The sequence below is a fragment of the Gadus chalcogrammus genome, chromosome 4 (genome assembly GCF_026213295.1).
Source record: "Gadus chalcogrammus isolate NIFS_2021 chromosome 4, NIFS_Gcha_1.0, whole genome shotgun sequence".
NCBI lineage: Eukaryota > Metazoa > Chordata > Actinopteri > Gadiformes > Gadidae > Gadus > Gadus chalcogrammus.
The window spans coordinates 18,453,281-18,473,038 of record NC_079415.1 but is presented as its reverse complement, the minus strand read 5'-3'; the positions used below and the strand labels follow the sequence as shown (position 1 = coordinate 18,473,038).

Sequence of the window (19,758 nt, the reverse complement as noted above, 5' to 3'; positions counted from 1 at the left end):
CACCACACCAAGACATGTTCGCTGTAGGCCTGCCGCCTACATTGGAACAGCCCGTTGGTTGGATCCATGCCAGTGTTTTTCTCAGTGTCTAAACATTCCAAGAGGGCCCCCTCAGATCCCTCCACTTAAAAGCATAAACTTTAGTAGTTGAAGAACATCCACAACATATTTTAGATATCAACTCGTAACTTTATTCATAGAGCACTTTTTTGTGCAAAACAACAAGGTGCTTGACCCTATGTGCTTAACAAGGGAACCAACACAACAACAACAACAACAACAACAACAACAACAACAACAACAACAACAACAACAACAGGAAAGTGGTTAAAAAAGAAAAAGAAAATGCAGCCTAGGGAAATGTGATGTGTTTTTGTTTGTAGAGCTACTATTATCAACACACACTATGTCACACTTTGGAATTCGCGTGGGAGTCTGTACTCTGAACTAACGCCCAGCCACAATCTAAACAAAAATAAGGAGGAAAGCAATCCCTGTTGGTAATGAGGAATTTTGCAAAAGTTGTTCATACTTAAAGGAGTCATGAAGTAAAAAGATGTAGGTCTCATCTATACTACAAAAGGGGGAAGTCCATATCTATGGGACTTGAAAGGAGACTTAGCCGACCGCTAGGATGTTGGTGTGTTGTCATACAGAAAAAACATTTACCATGGGATTTCCAGGGAGGCGTTGTGACGTTCAATGAAACCGAACCCAGCTGGTTGACGTTACAGGGAAACGAGACCCAAACAGAACGAGAAGCCGAGTGGGGATGCATCTGGATACTCATATCAAATACCTTGTAATATAAACCTTCTTAAGATGCGTCACCTCAGGATTAGCCTCTGGAATCACCAATAGCCTTGGAGTTTTCTACATAAAGTGTCTTCATTTACAAGTATGGTCAACAAAATGTGGCCATAAACCAACCTGCATCTTTCTAGTGCTGAGGATACCCTGTATCTTTCAACTGATAAACTCAATTTGTACTTAACAGAGGATAAATAAAGAAAAAAAACTTTGGGGAATAATTATTTTTTGTCCCATTTTCTGTTTGTTTAATGTGTAGGCTTTTATAAAAATTACAAAACATAAATGTGTATTTAGCCTAATTATCAGCCTATTATTATAAAATAATAAGCCTGATGATCCCTAGCCCCTTTTTTTGTTTTGTTTTTCATCGTTTATTAGTATTACCGCGTTTAGATCGTCGGTCTAGGACGGCCTACACTGATTTAGGGTTGGTTTTACTGCTTAAGTTCTTCCTCAGGACAATTACGTATTTAAGTTTTTACAATTACGTTTTTTTTTTTTTTTTTTACCTATCTCATATGAAGCACTCCCATGTCTGGGATACAAAAACGAGTTCAAGTCACAGCCATATCATGAGTTGTTGGAAGAATCAAAAGTTGAGATAAGGTCTGAAAACGGGTTGGCTGGAGAGGTGACATCACAGGAGTGGAATGCGCGTGCACTGCGCGCTCTGCTTCACAGTGTAAGCAAGAGGCTAAGGAGGGTTCGACCGCACTGGTTTCCCAGTAGAAACAACTGTCCCAAGATCCGAGGTAGCATACTAAGAAGAAACAGGGAATTAATTGGCCGTACAAATCACATCTTTTTTTGTGTGCTTTTTTTTTTCCCAACTTCATAGTCGGCCAGCATGTTTTGTACAACCTTTTGGTTGCTCCTGGTGTCTGCGCATGTGGCCTCGACTGCGATACATAACGGTGAGTTATGGTGACGCACGCGCCCTCGGTGATCTGCTCAATGCTTTTTGAGTTAGTGTGTGGAATTCGATGACTAGCTTGTGTGTGGATTTGTCTTATCTTATCTGATACATTGTAGTTACTAATACTAAATAGGCGTACTAATGTGTTGTTGATATTGCCAACTCGGTATAACATGGGTAATTTTTTTTTGAATACCCTATCCTCAATTCATGTATTTGGACCACTTATAAAACTGATTTATAATAAAGGTCTAAACCTGAACTATTTAAATTTATTTAAAACATATATAATATATTACATTTATTCATATGATGTATGATCTAAACCCTCACTGCAGGGAGCTCCATCGTGAGAACGTTCGCCATAACACGCACGGTCCAGAGGCCCACCGACGAGCCCTTTGACTCGGACTCGTACGGTGACACAAGCTGGCAACATTTCGTCATTTGGGCACCGGAAGAGCTGCAAAACAACTCCTACAATTTAGCAAACGAGACTTGGCCGAGCGAACACATCTCAAAGCAGGCCCGGCAGTTTCTGAGCAGTCCTCTGTCCACGGTCTTCATCCCGTCGTTCTACACGCTGGTGTGTCTGCTGAGCTTGCCCCTCAACGGCCTCGCCCTTGTGACGTTCGCACGGCAGGTGCGTCCCGTCAAACCGGCGGTGGTCTTCATGTTGAACCTGGCCGGGGCGGACCTGCTCTTTGCTCTGCTGCTGCCCTTCAAGATCCACTACCACTTCAACGGCAACGACTGGACATTCGACCCGCTTCTGTGCCGCGTGGTCACGGCCAGCTTCTACTGCAACATGCACTGCTCCGTGCTGCTCATCGCCTGCATCAGCGTGGACCGCCTGCTTGCCGTCGTCTACCCCATCCGTTCGCTGGGCTGGCGCCGGCCGCGCTACGCCGCCGCGGCCTGCGGCGCAGCCTGGACCCTGGCGCTGGTGGGCTCCGCCCCACTGGCGCTGACGGAGCAGACGGTCCGGCTGGAGCAGCTGGGCATCACCACCTGCCACGACGTCCAGCAGATAGAGCAGCTGCAGTGGTATTACAAGGTGTACTTCTCCACCGTGGCCGTCGCTCTCTTCCTCCTGCCCATGCTCGTTACCCTGGGGTGCTACGCCCTCGTCATCTGGGCGCTGCGGAGGGTGCCGGACAAAGTGGGCCATCACTCGCGTAAGAAGGCCCGGGCCATGTCCATGGCTCTGATCGTGCTGATGCTGTTCCTGGTTTGTTTCGCCCCCACCAACTGTCTGCTGCTACTGCACTACCTCCAGTTCAGTCCCCTGGGGGGTGGCGCCGACGGCTCCTACGTGGCCTACCTGGTGTTCCTGTGTGTGGGGAGCCTCAACTGCTGTCTGGACCCTCTGGTCTACTACTTTGGCTCGTCTCAGTGCCAGCGGCAGCTCTCTGCCACGCTTGGCTGCCGGAAGGGGCTTGATAGTGGCAGGAAGAACAGATACTCATGCTCTGAGACCTCCTCCAGAACTGTGTTGAGGTCCAGCCACGCCGGGTTCACCAGTCTGAAGGCCAAACCTCCGGGAGCCAAACTGGACTCTTTCCAGACCAGCCTCGAAAGCCAGTACAAGAAGCTTCTTGTTTAGATCAAAACCTGAATGTACTGGATTGGTTAGCCCCGGCACAAAGGCTTTTACATAGGAAGTTAAAACAAAGCTTTGAACCTGTAAAAAAAGTGAATTGGTTGTATATATTAAATTTGCTTTGATTTATAAATGTGATTAAACCAAAGTATTATTTTCTTATTAGAATTTTTTATCAAAGATAACTGAAAATGTTTCTATTTATCTACCTATAAGTATCTACATCATACACGTTATTCAGGCCTTCCTGCCTATGGACCCTCGATATTAGTTTTGCACGCTTACAAAGTCTACATGCACTCATATTCCTTTATTTTATAGGACTCGAAGTGAGCTGAATAAACTAAATCATTACAAAAAAACATGTAACACAGATGATTCCTGTATTTTATCTTCTTTAAAACTGTGTGTGTGTGTGTGTGAGTGAGTGAGTTAAAGCTACCAACAGAAAACTACTTATCAGGTCCCTCGTGTCTCTGCTAATCCAACCGGAAGCCGTGTAAATGAAGCATGTTGTTGTTTTCCAAGTCCAATATATGACATCCTATATATTATTTATCAACCACAATGCTCAAATGGATTTCTTCCTTGAGCTGGATTTTTGCTTTTTTGAACAATCATTGGATAGTCAACGCAAATGAGGAAAATTAGGAAATCAGTTTGGTATTCCGTTACGCCATTGAATATATCAATGTAAATATTGCAGTTACGAAATACATTTTAAATTTCCCAGAATATATGCCAAATAAATTAATGATGGCTCGATAACAATTAAAAAAACATTCGAACATGACGCTATGAGCCGGAAACTCATAGAACGTCGAGAGGCGGTACCTTATCATTGTCATCGCTAGAGGGAGCTGCATCGTTAGAATTGCTGGCCGTCATCTGCTCAAGCCGCCACTCCTACAAAGTCCACATGCACGCATAATCCTAACTTTATTTAATAGGGCTTGAAGTTAGCTGAAAAAATCAAATCATTACAAAAAAACACGGAACACATGATTCCTGTATGTTACTTTTCTTTATAACAAAAACTGTATTTTCTTGAATCGATTGCTTTATAATGAAATGCTTTAAACGGATTGCTTTATAATGAAATGCTTTAGACTGATTGCTTTCAATAGAGGGTACTGCTACAGTATAGTGTTTATTACTTGAACCACCTGTCAATCATCATGTCTGACAGTAGGTAGGGCCCACGACGTAGTGGTCACGTGCCATGTACTAAACGATGTTATGGTGTCTCCATTCGTGTCTGTCAGTTTCACCCATGGTTTCACCCAGAATTTAGCCAAGATTAAATTTTATTTATAATAACATATCTTCAAAACATAACTTTGAAATAAGTAGGCTTTATTGTTTCATAATCGTGTATTGCCATGCTGAATTTGTTTCCCCTCTGGGGGAAACAAACTTGGAGGAACTATTTGTCTGAATTCTAAATCCATGAAATAACATCTCCAGCAACTGGGCGTAGATGGTATTGTCAACGTTTGGTCACCTGACTGAGTGACATCACGACTATATAGATCAGGTAAAGTTGTGAAACAAGATAACTGCGGAAGACCGGAACAGAGCCTCTGACTATCGAACGCTTTTATGTTAAAAGTCTCTGGTTAAAGTCTCTCAAGCGATGAAGCCTGGCTGTGTTTCTAAGTTCCTGGTACTATGTTTTTTCCTCAACATATCAAAGTCTATGGCCGATCATGGTAAGTGTCCCTCCTGGCTGATTATGTTTCTCCTGAGTAGACCTACTGAGAAAACCAGCAGAGATCTACCCGGCCGGCTGTCAGTCAGGCCGTGTCGATGCTCAGTGATTGGTGGAAATATTGTTTACAGTAGGCCTATATCATTGATCTGCGTCATTATTGATTCATGTGATCCGGATATAACTTCTGGTCCTGTTTTGAAGAGTGCATCAGTGAAAAGATGTCCTATCAGTCATTGCTATCTCGCCCTATTTTCGTTTGTCAAATTCCTTCAAGACGATAAAATCGATGAGTAGGCCTATATTATTGTCCCTCGTGACAATAAGCAGATGACGAAAAAACGACAGTGTCCAATTTACGGCAGATTGAGTAAGGCTCATTAGTGTGCATGTGTGGGAGTACAAGCCACCCAATATAAACAGCTGTGTTGCGGGGATTCAGACCATATGGAAGCATATATGTAGCAAAATTCAAATGGCAATGCAATTTGGAATTACATTATGCATTTGACAATTCATTATGCAATTTTACAATGTAATTTGTAAATACGTTATTCAAAGTGTATTTTAACATGCAAAGTGACAATGCAATCCTCAATTAAATTTGCAAAAGTTATAACAATACAAATAGAATAACATTTTGTCAAATTCTTTGAGTTCCTTTATACAAATTGAAAAGCTATAGCGTCCCCGTGATTGCAATCCACTTCGCCGCGCTCCGTGTGTTGCGATATTCAAATGACATTTCAATCCGCAAAACGGAATCCAAAGAGGGAATCCAAAGAGGAATCCAAAGAGGAATCCAAAAAGTCAATATGCAAAGTGGCAAACGTATCAGCCAATCAGCGTCTGGGCGGGAACTACGTCACTTGCTCGTAATTTCCTTGTTCACTTCTAGTTCGTATGTGTCAGGTCCATGGTCACCAATGGAGGTTATTGATACTCTCCGAAGTTTGGCCGATGATGTGGAGAACAATCGTGTTGAAGACACAGATGCAGTAGATAGAGTGCGTGTTCTGGGAGATAGGATAGACGACTTATCCTCGCTGGTACGTTTTGACGCCAGTGTGGTAAACACAAAGATTTCCCAGGCACTGGGTGCGATACATAGGGTCGGGAGACCCACCGTCTCCACCCACTCCTCACCTACAAAGCTCTCCACAACCTAGCCCCCAGTTACCTCTGGGACCTCCTCCAAGAATACACTCCCTCCCGCTCTCTCCGCTCAACCTCTGCTGGACTACTATGTATCCCCACATCACGACTCATTACGAATGGGTGCCCGGTCATTCAGCTGTTCAGCACCCAGGCTCTGGAACTCCCTCCCCCCACACATAAAACAGTCAGACACAATAGAAAGTGACGTAGTTCCCGCCCAGACGCTGATTGGCTGATACGTTTGCCACTTTGCATATTGACTTTTTGGATTCCTCTTTGGATTCCTCTTTGGATTTCCTCTTTGGATTCCGTTTTGGATTCCGTTTTGCGGATTGAAATGTCATTTGAATATCGCAACACACGGAGCGTGGCGAAGTGGATTGCAATCACGGGGACGCTATAGCTTTTCAATTTGAATAAAGGAACTCAAAGAATTTGACAAAATGTTATTGTATTTTTATTGTTATAACTTTTGCAAATTTAATTGAGGATTGCATTGTCACTATGCATATTAAAATACACTTTGAATAACGTATTTACAAATTACATTATGAAATTGCATAATGCATAGTCAATTGCATAACGTAATTACTTATTGAATTGCAAATTGCAAATTGCATTGCCATTTGAATTTTGCTACATATATGCTTCCATAAGACCACGCCCCAATCTGGAGTCCTTCCTAGAAAGGTTATTAGCTGACTTCACAGTTTTTCTCAGTCGCTTTGGTTGCTACATTTCTCAGATCAGAATTGAAATTTGCAAAACATTAAGTGCATTTCTCATAACAATTTGTACAAATAGCAAAACACCATGGATTTCTTGCAAAAGCAAGTCTCTTGCTCAAAATCCTTAGTTTGTTTCTCAAAGTAAATATCTGTGTCAATGAACAAGTCAGTGCCATCAAAATGACAAGCCCTTGTGTCATTGTATACGGATGAGACAGTCAAATAGTTTAGCCCTGTTGTCAATATAACAGTGTACTCTGGAGGGATGTTCTGATGTAAACCATGGCTAAAGTTTTGAAGACAATTATTGTAAATTGTAAGTTACACCTTAGTGTATGTGGGAGATTGATGGCGAGAGACTGGACAAGATTCACATTTACGCTTTGACTGTTTGTACTGTAATTTGTTGACGGACCATGTCATTGCTAGAAATGTGAACATAGGAAAATCTCCTTAGGGTAAACTGTACATGCATTGCTGTATGAATTACAGTGCAGTCATCCTACACCTCCTGATGTTCCTGTTTGTTGGGCCACAAATTCTCAGACAATGTAACATTGTGTTGTGCTCCAGCTATATATATACGTTCATGGTTCAGGAGATGGACCTTTGAGCTATTCCAGAAAAGTGGTTGATCGTTGGTTGATCTAACACTTCACACTTTTCCCTTCTTTAGAGAAAGTCAAGATTCACCTGGTAGCAATTTACCAATTCAGGACAGATTTAGAAAAAAAGTCTAATGGAAACGTATAGAAATATGCTTGACATATTATGACAACTTGTTCAACCATTTTGCATGCAAAGACTTATGCAATGAACTAATGCCCAAATGTTGTGGGGGTGAGACTATTCAATAGAGACCCATTACCATACATTTTGATCAACATGACATAAGCAATTGATAATGTAGGAAAGAGCAGAGAATTGTACATAATCATTTGCATGAATGTACCAAAGCATTTGCAACTTATTCAAAGAAATGAGAAACTGCTTTTTTGATGGGCACAAACGACACAATGATGTGAAGATTGAACAGGTAGTTTTGAGAATTTCAATTCTGATCTGAGAAATGTACCAAAGCGACTGAGAAAAACTGTAAGATGATATAAATATTTCTAAATAGTTCCTGACAAAATATTCAGTAGGTCTTTCGTGGAACCCTCTGTGAAATATAATATACTGTTGACCGTAACTTAATGCCATTTCTTGCTTCATGCCAATACAAATGTTGCATGCGTGTGGTTTGGACATTTTCTTTTTATTTCCGGCAACTTGGTGTGCGTTAAATTTCCGTTTGTGTTGTTGCCATAATGTTGTGAAAAAATTTACTGGGCCATTCTTCACACCTCTTGTTGCCGTCTGTTGACTTAAGAGAGATCTGTAAACGATCTTAATAAAACTTGTCTTTCATTGACCTTACATTTAGGGAATATAGCAGCCGCTTTTATCCAAAGCTTCTTACAATAAGTACATTTGTCCGAAGGAGAAACAATATTTCGGTACAGTAAGGATGTTCATAGAACCTATGCAAAGCACTAACAATTGTAAGGTTAACCCCTTCCCATTACACAACAAAGATATCTAGGATAAGATACTACAGAATTAAGTCCTCCCATTGTATGACTTGCGACATACAATAAGTGCATAGGGGTTGAAGGGGCCGGCTATGCAGAGTCTAGGTGAGCTCTGTACAAGAGAGTTTTTTGCGGAAGCTGGTGAGCGACCCTGCAGTCCTGACATCGGCAGGGAGCTGACTCCACCACTGTGTTGCCAAAACAGACGAGCTGCTGAGGTAGTTGGGCGGCGCACTTGGGTCTGCTTGGGCTTGGGTGTCTGAGCTTAGATTAGTGACTTGACCAACGCTTGGAGCTAGGCAGGGGCAGTTCCATTGACCTCTTTGTATGCCAGTACCATCATCGTGAATCTGATACGAGCTGCTACAGGGAGCCAGTGGAGGTCCCTGAAGAGGGGGGTCACATTGGAGAATTTAGGCAGGTTGGACACGAGGCGCGCTGCAGCGTTCCGGATACGCTGCAAAGGTTCAATAACGGGGGCAGGGAGTCCAGCGAGGAGTTGAAGTAGTCGAGGCAGGAGATGACGAGCACTTTGACCAGGAGCTGAGCTGCTTCCCTCATGAGTAATGGCCTGATCCTGCAGATGTTGTAGAAGGCAAACCTGCAGGATTGGGCTATCACAGTGATGTTTGCGGTGCAGCACAACTGATTGTCCAGTACTAAGGTAGTGAACATGTGTCTTATAGTGGAACTTTTCAGTTGGACACAAAGTTAATACTTCCTTTGTATTTCACTCCAGCATCCGACTCCCGAGGCTTCACTGGAGTGGAGGACGATGCAGGTGTGAGCATCAGCATCAGAGGTGAGACGGTCTTGAAGAGTCCGCTGACCACAGTCTTCCTCCCCATCGTCTACATCATCGTATTTGTCGTGGGTCTGCCTGCCAACGCTCTGGCCCTCTGGGTGTTTCTATTCCGGACCAAGAAGAAGAACCCGTCCTCCATCTACATGGCCAATCTGGCGCTGTGTGACCTGCTCTTTGTCATCTGGATCCCTCTGAAGATCGCCTACCACTTCAACGGCAATAACTGGATCTACGGCGAGGGTCTGTGCAAGGTCCTGGTGGGGTTCTTCTACGCCAACATGTACTGCTCCACTGCCTTCATCGCTTGCATCAGCATTCAGCGCTACTGGGCTGTCGTCCATCCGTTGTCCCGGCAACGAAAGGACAACGCCGTGAGCGTGGCCGTCTCCGTGGTGATCTGGCTGGCGGTCTGGGTCCTAACAACGCCCCTCTTCCTGTACGACCAAACGGTGAGGGTTATCAACATGGACATCGTTACGTGCCATGACGTCACCCGTCCTAGCCAGAGGGAGTTGGCGGCAGGCTACTTCCTGACCATGGGCATTCTGGGATTCGTAGTGCCGGCGGCGGTGTGCGTGGTGGCCTACGTGCTGATGCTCAAGGCCCTGCGGAGCTCCATGACGGACGAGGCCATCGCCAAGAAGCGACGCAAGGCGGTGGTGCTGATCATCACCGTGCTGGTCATGTTCCTGGTGTGCTTCAGTCCCAGTAACATCATGCTGCTGGTGCACTACGGCCTCATGCTGGCCCAGAGGACCAACAACGGCTACGGCTTCTACATCACCACCCTGTGCCTGGCCAGCCTCAACAGCTGCATCGACCCCTTCGTCTACTACTTTATCTCGGAGGACTTCCGCGAACACGTACGAAACACGCTTATCTGCCGCAGCCAGCGCAAGGCAGAGCGCATGCGCGTGTCCTTCAGTGCACTCAAGAACTCCAAGAACTCCAAGAAGAGTACGTACAGCTCTGACAGCTCTGGGAAGACCCAGAGCAGCAGCTGCTGACCGCGGGGGGCGTGTTGGACTTGGCGGGTGCTGCCTCACAACGCGGCACACTTTTTAACATTTTAACAAGAGCTTGTTTTCCTATGAATTTGTATATACTGTGAATTAGAATTGTTTGTTTTTTATCAGGTCCCTGGTGTTGCTGGTATCCGACCGGCAGTATATTGTCTAAATAAGGCATGTTGTTTCTGTTTATGTTTTACCCCAATATGTGATATTCTTTTAAATAAAACACATTGCTCGAATGGATTCCTTCTGTGAGTTTGATTTTATTTTTTGTTTCAGATAGTCAACACCAATAAGGAAAATTAGCTTATTAGTTTGGTTTCCGTTATTTGACACACGATTGAATACACGATATTGCACTTGTAAAATTGAAATTGCCCCTTTTTTCGATCCACAAAATAAATGAATAATGATGTATTTAAAACCATTAAGGCTCAATAACAATTGAAAAGCATTCAAACATGACGCTATGGGCCGGAAACTAATTGTCATCGTACGACGAGGGGTGGTACCTTTTCATTGTCCTCACTCCAGAGTTGGGCTTAACATGCACGGATAAGAGGCCCAAAAAACCCGAAAAACACTGCTAATTTTTTCATATATCAACATGTCACATCTAAATCTTGTAGATGTGTGTAAATCTACTGCTTAATTCTAAATCTAAATTTTTTTATCTGTCAAGTTATCTATTTGTTCAAATGATATGCTCCTGTATTATGTGGTTTACGACCAGAGTTTGGATAGCTTCTTGTTCACATCTTGTTTTCTATATGAGAAATAGGTTCTGGTTCAAACATCATGCCCACCTATTAAAGAAGAAGAGGAATTTATATTTACAGGAGCTGTTGCTGCAAAACTGATTGTTCAGTACCACACCGAGGTATCTGGCAGTTGATGACGTAGAAGTGATGATCTCGACAGTGACCAATAGGTCCATGTGAGGGCAATCTTTCCCTGGCATTAGGAGGAGCTCAGTCTTGTTCAGATTAAGTTTAAGGTGATGGGCAGTCGTCCAAGGGCTGATGTCTGCCGGACATTCTGAGATGCGTGCTGCAATCAGGGTGTTGTCTGAGGACAATCATTAGTCAACATGCGACTGATGATTTTCCAGCGCTAAAGAATGAAGAAAATACATTGTGATTCCTCCCTGATAAGGAGAACTGAATGGAAAGCCCAACAGGTTAGGCGTGATACAGGAGGAAGATGGCATAGATTAGTTATTGATGGAGATGAAAATAACTATGAACTTTGGGAAGTAGAGTTTTTCGGCCACCTGAGAAGGACACAATACTCTCCACCGCCCATCCAGACCCTGTAAACAACAGAGAATGCTACGCAGAGTTATTCAATTCCTCGATGACAAAAGCCTATCGTTGGTGATGAGAGAGGCGTCAGAAAAGCCCTACAAATGCTATGGGGCCTTTACACCAGTCAGGGTGAGCCCAGAGCCCTGTTTCAGGTAGCTGGTTTTGAGGCAACCCCGAGTTTGTTCGCTCTGAGTTAGTGGAAACTCTGGGTTTTCCGTTTCAGGTAGCAGGTTAGTTAATATAATTTGTGTTTGAAATTGTAAATAATTATACTTGAAGAAAATACTTCAAGCATAATTAGCAACCGCAGCAACCGTTAGTTGCTGCGGCAACATACGCCGTGGGTCTAACCTACTCGAGTCGGGAGGTGGTTAGACCTACTCTGAGTTTGTTGTCTATAAGGCTGAAGGCAGCTCTCCGAAGGAAGTGTTAGAAATGACATGTCCTTTTCTACGAGAGCCCGTGGACGTAGAGGCTGCGATCCTCAGAAGGAATCTCCGTTAGGAACGATTATTAAGACCCCGGTTGGATATAGGCCTACTTTCTTTTCCTGATAATTTTCTTCACGAGCGCGATCGTTTTTCAGCGCCATCTATCATTTATTCAGCCCACCTTCTCAGCCCCCTTTTTAACTGTCAGACGCACCGGGGGCATACTTTTAAGTTCAATGCAAATGATTTGTGTGGCACTACGTTTTTTTGCAAATGGCAGCTTTCTTTACAACGTCGGTGACGCCGAGCACATTTCAAAGGTGACTTTGGCATTGAAACGTTTTCTTTACACGTTTGTGATGTTTCCAAGTCACCGACCCATACGAACAATCAAGGAAGAGTTCTACAGAATTGCAGGTATAGTAGCAATAATGTAGCCTATTTGTTTCTTGGAACGTTTTAATTTAATAAATAATGTGCACTATTTAATTCAATAAATTAATTTGTAATGTTGTAGGTTTACCGGGTGTCATCGGGTGCATCGATGGAACTCATATTCCTATTAAAGCTCCTTCAGTGAATGAAGGAGACTATGTTAATAGGAAGTCCTTCCACAGCATCAATGTGCAGGTACAGTTGTAGGCCTAGACCAGGGATGCCAGGGTGAAATTGGTCAGGGGGCCAGAATTTTTTCAAGTGAGACCTCAGGGGGCCGGATTACACTTTCGGACTGAAAAGGCCTGAAAAGGCCAAACACTGACTCAACACATGGAAAGGTAGGCTATTTTAAATTATGCTTGAAGGCCTAGACATCAAAAATAAATTGCATTGGCCCCAAAATAGCCTCACAATGAGGCCTACAATTACATAGCCTAAAGCAGGAGACAGCTCCCCTCTAAAAATTTAACATTTTCCTATCCATGCAAGTAGCCTACATTTATAAATGAGAAATGCAACAAAATAGACTAGGTGCCAACAAAACACATTTCCTATAAATAACACAAGTGTTAATTACTTTTATTTTATTTATTGAAGGCTTGCATAGGTGAACTAGGCGATCGCCTAGGGCGCAAATGCGTTGGGGGCGGCAAAAGTGTAATTAATGAATTAATTTTAATGAAACAAGCGTGTTTTCTAAACACGTTACGAAATGGAATGGAGAATGGGGGATAAACAGTTATTGAATCGTAACAGACCAGCAGCAGTAACAGACCAACTGACGGATTCCAAAAAAAAAAAAAAAGTGACATACAGTCGGGCCGTGTCCGGCCCGCGGGCCGTAACCCTGGCATCCCTGGCCTAGACCATGGTTTCTCAACGGGGGCGGTACCGCCCCCTGGGGGGCGTTTGCACAACCTAGGGGCCGGCAGTCCCCGAGGAAGACGTGCGTCAAGCCACTCGGCCTGCAATTGAGGACATCGCTGGCCGATTAGTCCGTGCTCAGCTCATTAATCAGTTGTGAATTGTTTTAATTTTGTATATATGTTTTATATAGGCCGACACAAACTGTAAATCCGGTGACAGCTCTTCTATTTATTCGAACAAATCTCTCCTACAGAATCGAAACACCTCAATTAGCTCCTTGTCATTTGATGATGTTCACTGCATTGCTTCTGTCAAAAATAACCATTCCCGTCTAAATGCCTGCTCGTTGTAAACCAGACATTACAAATACATATTGTAGGCCTACTCACTTTCGTTTGCAGTGTTTTATTGTTATGCATTAACACAATTGATGAATGAAAATGAATGAAAGAATGAATGAAAGGAATATTTATTTCGGTGTCCGACAGCATCTTCATTTGATCAGTAAAAAGTAAAACATTAAAACACAGTAAGAAAAAATATAATAAATATAAATATAATAAATATGATGATATGATAATATAATAAATAAATATAATAAATATAATCAAACAATTATCCTTTAACTCTAAAATATTTATTTACATGTTTGTACAGGGATGGTCTGGTTGGATGCTCTACGGTCGGTTGGTCTTCAAAAATAATGGTTTGGGGCCTCATTTGTTGCTGGAGCAACTGTATTTGGAGCCGTAATTTAATTTGCTCTAATTCTATTTTTTTGGTCTCTGCCTCTAATTTAATTGTCTCCTTCTCCACCCGGATAATTTCTGTCTGCTTCATGGCTTTCAGTTCTTTCTCCACTGTTCGACGCCAGGTTTCTTTGGGTCGTCCTCTCTTTCGCTTGCCTTTGGGTGTCCAGTGTAGGGCGTTTTTGTAATGTCATCCTGTTCTTTTCGCATGATGTGTCCAATCCATCTCCACCGCCTTCTTGTAATGATGGTCTCTATCAGGGTTGGACTGGGACAGAAAGTCAGCCCTGGCATTTTCTGTCCAGACCAGCCCACTACATTATCAGCACTAGGGGTGGGACGAGATGAACGGGAAGAAGCCTGTATGTACTTGATTAAAACAATTTAATCAAGTACATCCATCCGAATAATAGTCCAGCACTGTAAATAGCAGTTGTTGCATTTTACTGTTTTTGTTTTTCAAGTTTGTGTCTCTGGTGCTGCTGACAAAATAGATGTGGAACCTGAACAGGAAGTTAACAGACCTCCTGTGGTCGCTGCATCTCCATCACCCATATCTACAGATCTATAAAACCCTTGTTAAATATCACACTTGATCCAACGCTAAATTCTCTCTTGCAGTTTTTAGTCTGTGACTGTGAAAAATTTTGGTGTAAGCCCAGCATTAGTTAAAACCAGACTTGGTCAATAATAACAAAATATCCTGACAAATAATCTAAATAGAAACATATTACAGACAGTAGCAGCATTAGAGCTGAAACTCATTTGTTTTAACGGTGACTCAGTCATTATGAAACCATAAATAGAGAATTGAAAAAAAATATATTATCTATAGCTGTATGAAAAAGTCTAAGACATGCATTACAGGTTTATATATATATGCATTCTCATATACGTGTATGTGCACATGTATGTTTACATGTGCACATACACGCATGAGAATGCATATCTATTCAGACCTGTAATTCATGTCTTAGACTTTTTCACACAGCTATAGGTAAAGAAAATTGTATTCTCTATTTATGGTTATAAAGACTTACTTCCTCGTCCGCAGCCAGCCAGCTACACTCCTCACCAAATTCATGACTTGCAAAATAACAGCAAACAGAACTTGCACTCAGTATCTGTGTACTGACAAGTATATGGATCCAATAGCCATGTAGCCTTTTTTGATGTAGTGACACTTGGTGACAAATTTATCTGTCATGAAGGATGACTTAAGTCTCCAAAGAGCCCCAAGGCCTACCTGCATAACTGTTAATTGAACTTAAAAGATATGCAGATGTTTGAAATTAACATCAATATGAAAATCTTCACCAGGCCGCAACGCGGGAGGAGGAGATCGAGGTGTGACGCGGACGCGGACCGAGCGACGCGGACGGACGCCGGAGAGCCAGCGCACCCGCCTACCCGAACCCGAACATCGCGGAACGCCGAGGGCCCGCCCCTCCGACCCAGAGAGAGGAGTGGAGGTGCTACACGTGCGGCCAGACGGGCCACCTGGCCCGCCATTGTCCCGGAGCAGGGGACGTATCCATGCCCACGGCCAGTCCGTCCGACAGGAGAGGGGGGGTCTGCCTCCGCACCACCTGCTGGTCCCACGAGCGGACCGACACCCCCAGCCTATGCTGGGGGTACGCGTGGGGGGGCACGACACCCACGCCCTGCTCCACTCAGGGAGCGTGGTTACGCTGGTCCGACCCAGCCTGGCGGACAGGGCCTCCGGGCGGAGGATCGACGTAGGCTGCATCCACGGACAGACCGAGTCCTACAGCACGAGGCAGATCACAGTCCAGACCCCGAAGGGCACCTTCACGGTTCGGGCCGGGCTGGTCCCAAACCTCCCGATGCCCCTCTTAATCGGACGGGACTGCACGATCTTCGCCAAACTGCTAGGGGCCGAGCTTCAGGCACCCCGGCGCCGACCACCTCGGACCCGACCCCGCCGGCTGCGTAGCCGGCCGGCCTATATGGCCTCCCACCCGGCGCCCTCCCGGTCCGACTCGGACGAGACCCCCGACAGGCCCCCGAGAGAGGCGGCACGACACACCCACGCCTCGTCCACGGTGTCCCTTCCCCCGGGGACCCCGGACACGATGACGGCCTCCGAGCAGGCCCCTCCGCCAGACGAGGAGGAGACTCCGCCCCTCATAGACTTCTCCGACTACCCCCTGCCCGACGGGGGAGGTCCCGACAAGGGAGGACAGTTCGCCACCGCCCAGCTGGAGGACGACGCCCTCCGCCACGCCTGGGGACACGTCCAGGTCCATGAAGGCCTCTCGCGGGACTCGTGAGTGACCGACAGTACCCACACTTCAGCACCAGGGGGGGGTTACTATACCAGGTGGTACAGAGAGGGGGTAAGGAGGTAGAACAGTTGGTCGTTCCAAGGCCGTACGTAAGCAAAGTCCTCTATATGGCCCCACCCACCTATTGGGGCTCACCTGGGGGTGGACAAGATGAGGGACAGAATCCTGAACCGGTTTTACTGGCCGGGGGTAAATCGTAACGTAGAGGATTACTGCCGGGCGTGCCCCGAGTGCCAACGCACCGCCCCGAGACCCAATGTACGGAACCCCCTCATCCCGATGCCGCTGATAGAAGTCCCGTTCGACCGGCTGGGTCTAGACATCATAGGTCCCCTCCCCAAGACTAGTCGAGGCCACCGCTACGTCTTAGTTATGGTGGATTACGCCACACGCTACCCAGAGGCAGTTCCTCTCCGTGCCGCCACAGCCAAGGCGGTGGCGAGGGAGCTAATGGTTTTATTCAGCTGGGTGGGGATAGTCCGAGAGATCCTGACGGATCAGGGGTCCTGTTTTATGTCCCAGGTGTTGAAAGACCTCACCAGTCTGTTACAGATCCGCCACCTCCGGACCTCCGTCTACCATCCCCAAACCGACGGGTTGGTGGAGAGGTTTAACAAAACCCTCAAAAGTCCATGCTCAAGAAGGTCATGGAAGCTGATGGGAAAAACTGGCCCCAGGCCTCCACGGGATTCTCGCCCTTCGAGCTCCTCTACGGCCGGCGACCAAGAGGGCTGCTCGACATCGCCCGGGACGCCCGGGAGAGCCAACCATCACCCCACCGCACCGTCATCGAGCATGTGGAGCAGATGCGGGGCCGGATGGCGCAGATCTGGCCCGTGGTCCGGGAACACCTCGGTCGGGCCCAGCAAGCCCAAGCCCGGGTGTACAACCGAGGGGCCAAGCTCCACACCTTCAACCCGGGGGACCAAGTGCTGGTCCTTGTCCCGACCGCCGAGTGTAAGTTCCTGGCCAAATGGCAAGGTCCCTACGACGTTATCGACCGGGTCGGCGACGTCAACTACCGGGTGCGGCAACCGGGGAGGCGCAAGACCATCCAGGTCTACAACATCAACCTGCTGAAGCAGTGGCACCCACCAACAGCCCCGCGAGAACCAGCCCTCCTGTCCCTGTCCGCACGACTACCCCTGCCCGAGGTACCAGTGGGGGAGCAGCTGAGCCCAAGCCAGACCCAGGACATGAAGGAAGTGGTCCTCCAGCACCTCGATGTCTTCTCGGAGCGGCCCGGGAGGACCGCGACCGTCAGCCATGACATCAGGACGGAACCGGGAGTCAGAGTCCGACTCCGGCCCTCCCGCATTCCGGAGGCACGGCGGGCCGCCATCCGAGCGGAAGTCATCAGCATGCTACAGATGGGGGTCATCGAGGAGTCCCACAGCGCATGGTCCAGCCCGGTGGTCCTGGTCCCCAAACCGGATGGAACGTACCGCTTCTGCAACGACTTCCGGAAATTTAATGAAGTGTCGGCCTTCGACGCCTATCCCATGCCCCGCATAGACGAACTGTTAGAGCGGCTGGGCCCAGCCCGGTTCATTACCACCCTGACAAAAGGATACTGGCAGGTCCCTCTCACCCAGCTGGCCCGGGAGAAGACAGCTGCACTGTCCCGGAGGGACGCCTGCCTAGGCCTATGCCGGGGGGACCCCGACTTGCGGGTGGGGGTGTGTGGCAACCCCGATCCGACGGAGGAGTTTGAGCCCCGCCAGCGCCCTCTCCGCGGGCAGGTAGTCGGTGGGAGATATGTGCCGCTCGGCGCAGCGACGCGGGAGCGCGCATCGAGCGCACCCGCGCAATCACGGAGATGCGGAGCACCCGGCGGAGGGAGACGGCGGAGGGTACTTAAGGACCGCACGCGCACCAGTCAGGGGAATGCGGCCGAGTCGGAAAGACGTGGTAGGTGGAGATTACCCGGACCCCCGCTAACGCCATTACGCCTCCCCCCAGGACTAAGCAGCCGAAGACGCCGGGGACCGAGACCCCGCCCCCCGCAGCAGGACCAGACCCGGAGCGGTGTCCTTTTTTCCCATACCAGGAAGAACCTGAGTTAACTCTTTCGTTACCCTTTTTTTGGCATGAGTGGTTACACGCAATAAAAAAACGTTGACCCACACCCTGTTTGGTCCGTCTCCTTCGGGAATCTCAGCCGCCGACGATTGGGGTTGCCACAAGCTCATGAGTCTGTGTCAATGTTTACTGTTGCTATGGCAACAAGAGACTGCTGACGTTAGCAGATGTTAGCTAGCTTAGCTAAATCATCTGAACAATAATAACCCATAATATCACAATTTGGCATATTTAAACAAAATCAACCACAACTACCAACAGTCACAGCCCTTCAACTCTGGGCTAATATGTTGTCACAAGTATGCAGTTAATTAGGTCACATCACATTCAATGTAAAAACGTTTTCTACTTTGTTTTGGACATGTCTCAAAATGTAGCCTAGCTAGCCCCAGGCTAACGTTACTTAGCATATATGCCTCCACTCGCTCGTCTCCTGGCGCAGCAGCACCTGCTGGGGTGTGGACCCCGGCACCAAATAGGTCTGTCAATTTTGAATATTTAACTTCCATCTCCAGAGGCTTAAGTCGCCGTTTTTCAGCACCACCCGGGCGTTTTCAGCTCCGTACCGGCTCCCGCGACTCCGGTCCATGCCATGAGGTCCCGCCCACCCTGGTTTGTGTTGTGATTGACAGCACTGTCAGGGCTCTCTGAGCCAGTCAGCCCATGATTGATTGACAATGACAAACATAGACCAATAATATGCATCGATGCTGGCAACACACTGCTAGCTCTCTGTCGCCCATTGGCCAGCCCAATTGGAGGGAATTAGAGAGAGAGGAAAAAATAAAACATAGCGGACCGGAGCGGCCCACATTGGGTCAACGGCGCACCGGTATGCCAGATGGCCAGTCCACCCCTGGTCTCTATACTTTCTTGGTTGGTCCGAGCAAGTAATTGCTGGTTGGAGATGGTGTTAGGCCAGAAAATACGTATGATTATTCGGAGGTTTCTTGTGTGGAATGCAGATATCTTAGAAAGGTCTTTCTCTGTCATCCTCCAGCATTCAGAGCTGTATAGTAAGGTGGAGAGAACACAGCTCTGGGCCCCGTTTCCCGAAAGCGTCGTTAGCCTAAGTGGATCGTGAAGTGCGTCGAAAGGGCATCGTAGAGTTTTCACCGCGTTTCCCGAAAGCATCGTGGGGAACGAACGTCTTGAAAACGCTCGTAGCTAACGAGTACTCCAGGGGTGCTCGTAGGTACTCGTAGGACGCTAAGAGCATCGTCAGCTATAGCCTCAGTGGCGACACCATCGGAC

The 19,758-nt window shown here is 46.6% G+C and overlaps 2 protein-coding genes across 2 annotated transcripts; both read left to right on the top strand.

Annotated features, from left to right (window-relative positions):
• Positions 1-1,467: 1,467 nt before the first annotated feature.
• On the top strand, positions 1,468-3,998 carry LOC130381079 (proteinase-activated receptor 1-like). The gene is made up of 2 exons (XM_056588501.1): positions 1,468-1,727; positions 2,068-3,998. Exons 1-2 carry the CDS (start codon positions 1,661-1,663, stop codon positions 3,333-3,335), a joined length of 1,335 nt encoding a protein of 444 aa, XP_056444476.1. The 5' UTR covers positions 1,468-1,660; the 3' UTR covers positions 3,336-3,998.
• A 620-nt stretch (positions 3,999-4,618) lies between these two features.
• Positions 4,619-10,731, top strand: LOC130381776 (proteinase-activated receptor 2-like). Its single transcript, XM_056589535.1, has 2 exons — positions 4,619-5,044; positions 9,243-10,731. The coding sequence occupies exons 1-2, from the start codon at positions 4,969-4,971 to the stop codon at positions 10,313-10,315; spliced, it is 1,149 nt and encodes a 382-aa protein (XP_056445510.1). The 5' UTR covers positions 4,619-4,968; the 3' UTR covers positions 10,316-10,731.
• The last annotated feature ends 9,027 nt before the right edge of the window (positions 10,732-19,758 follow it).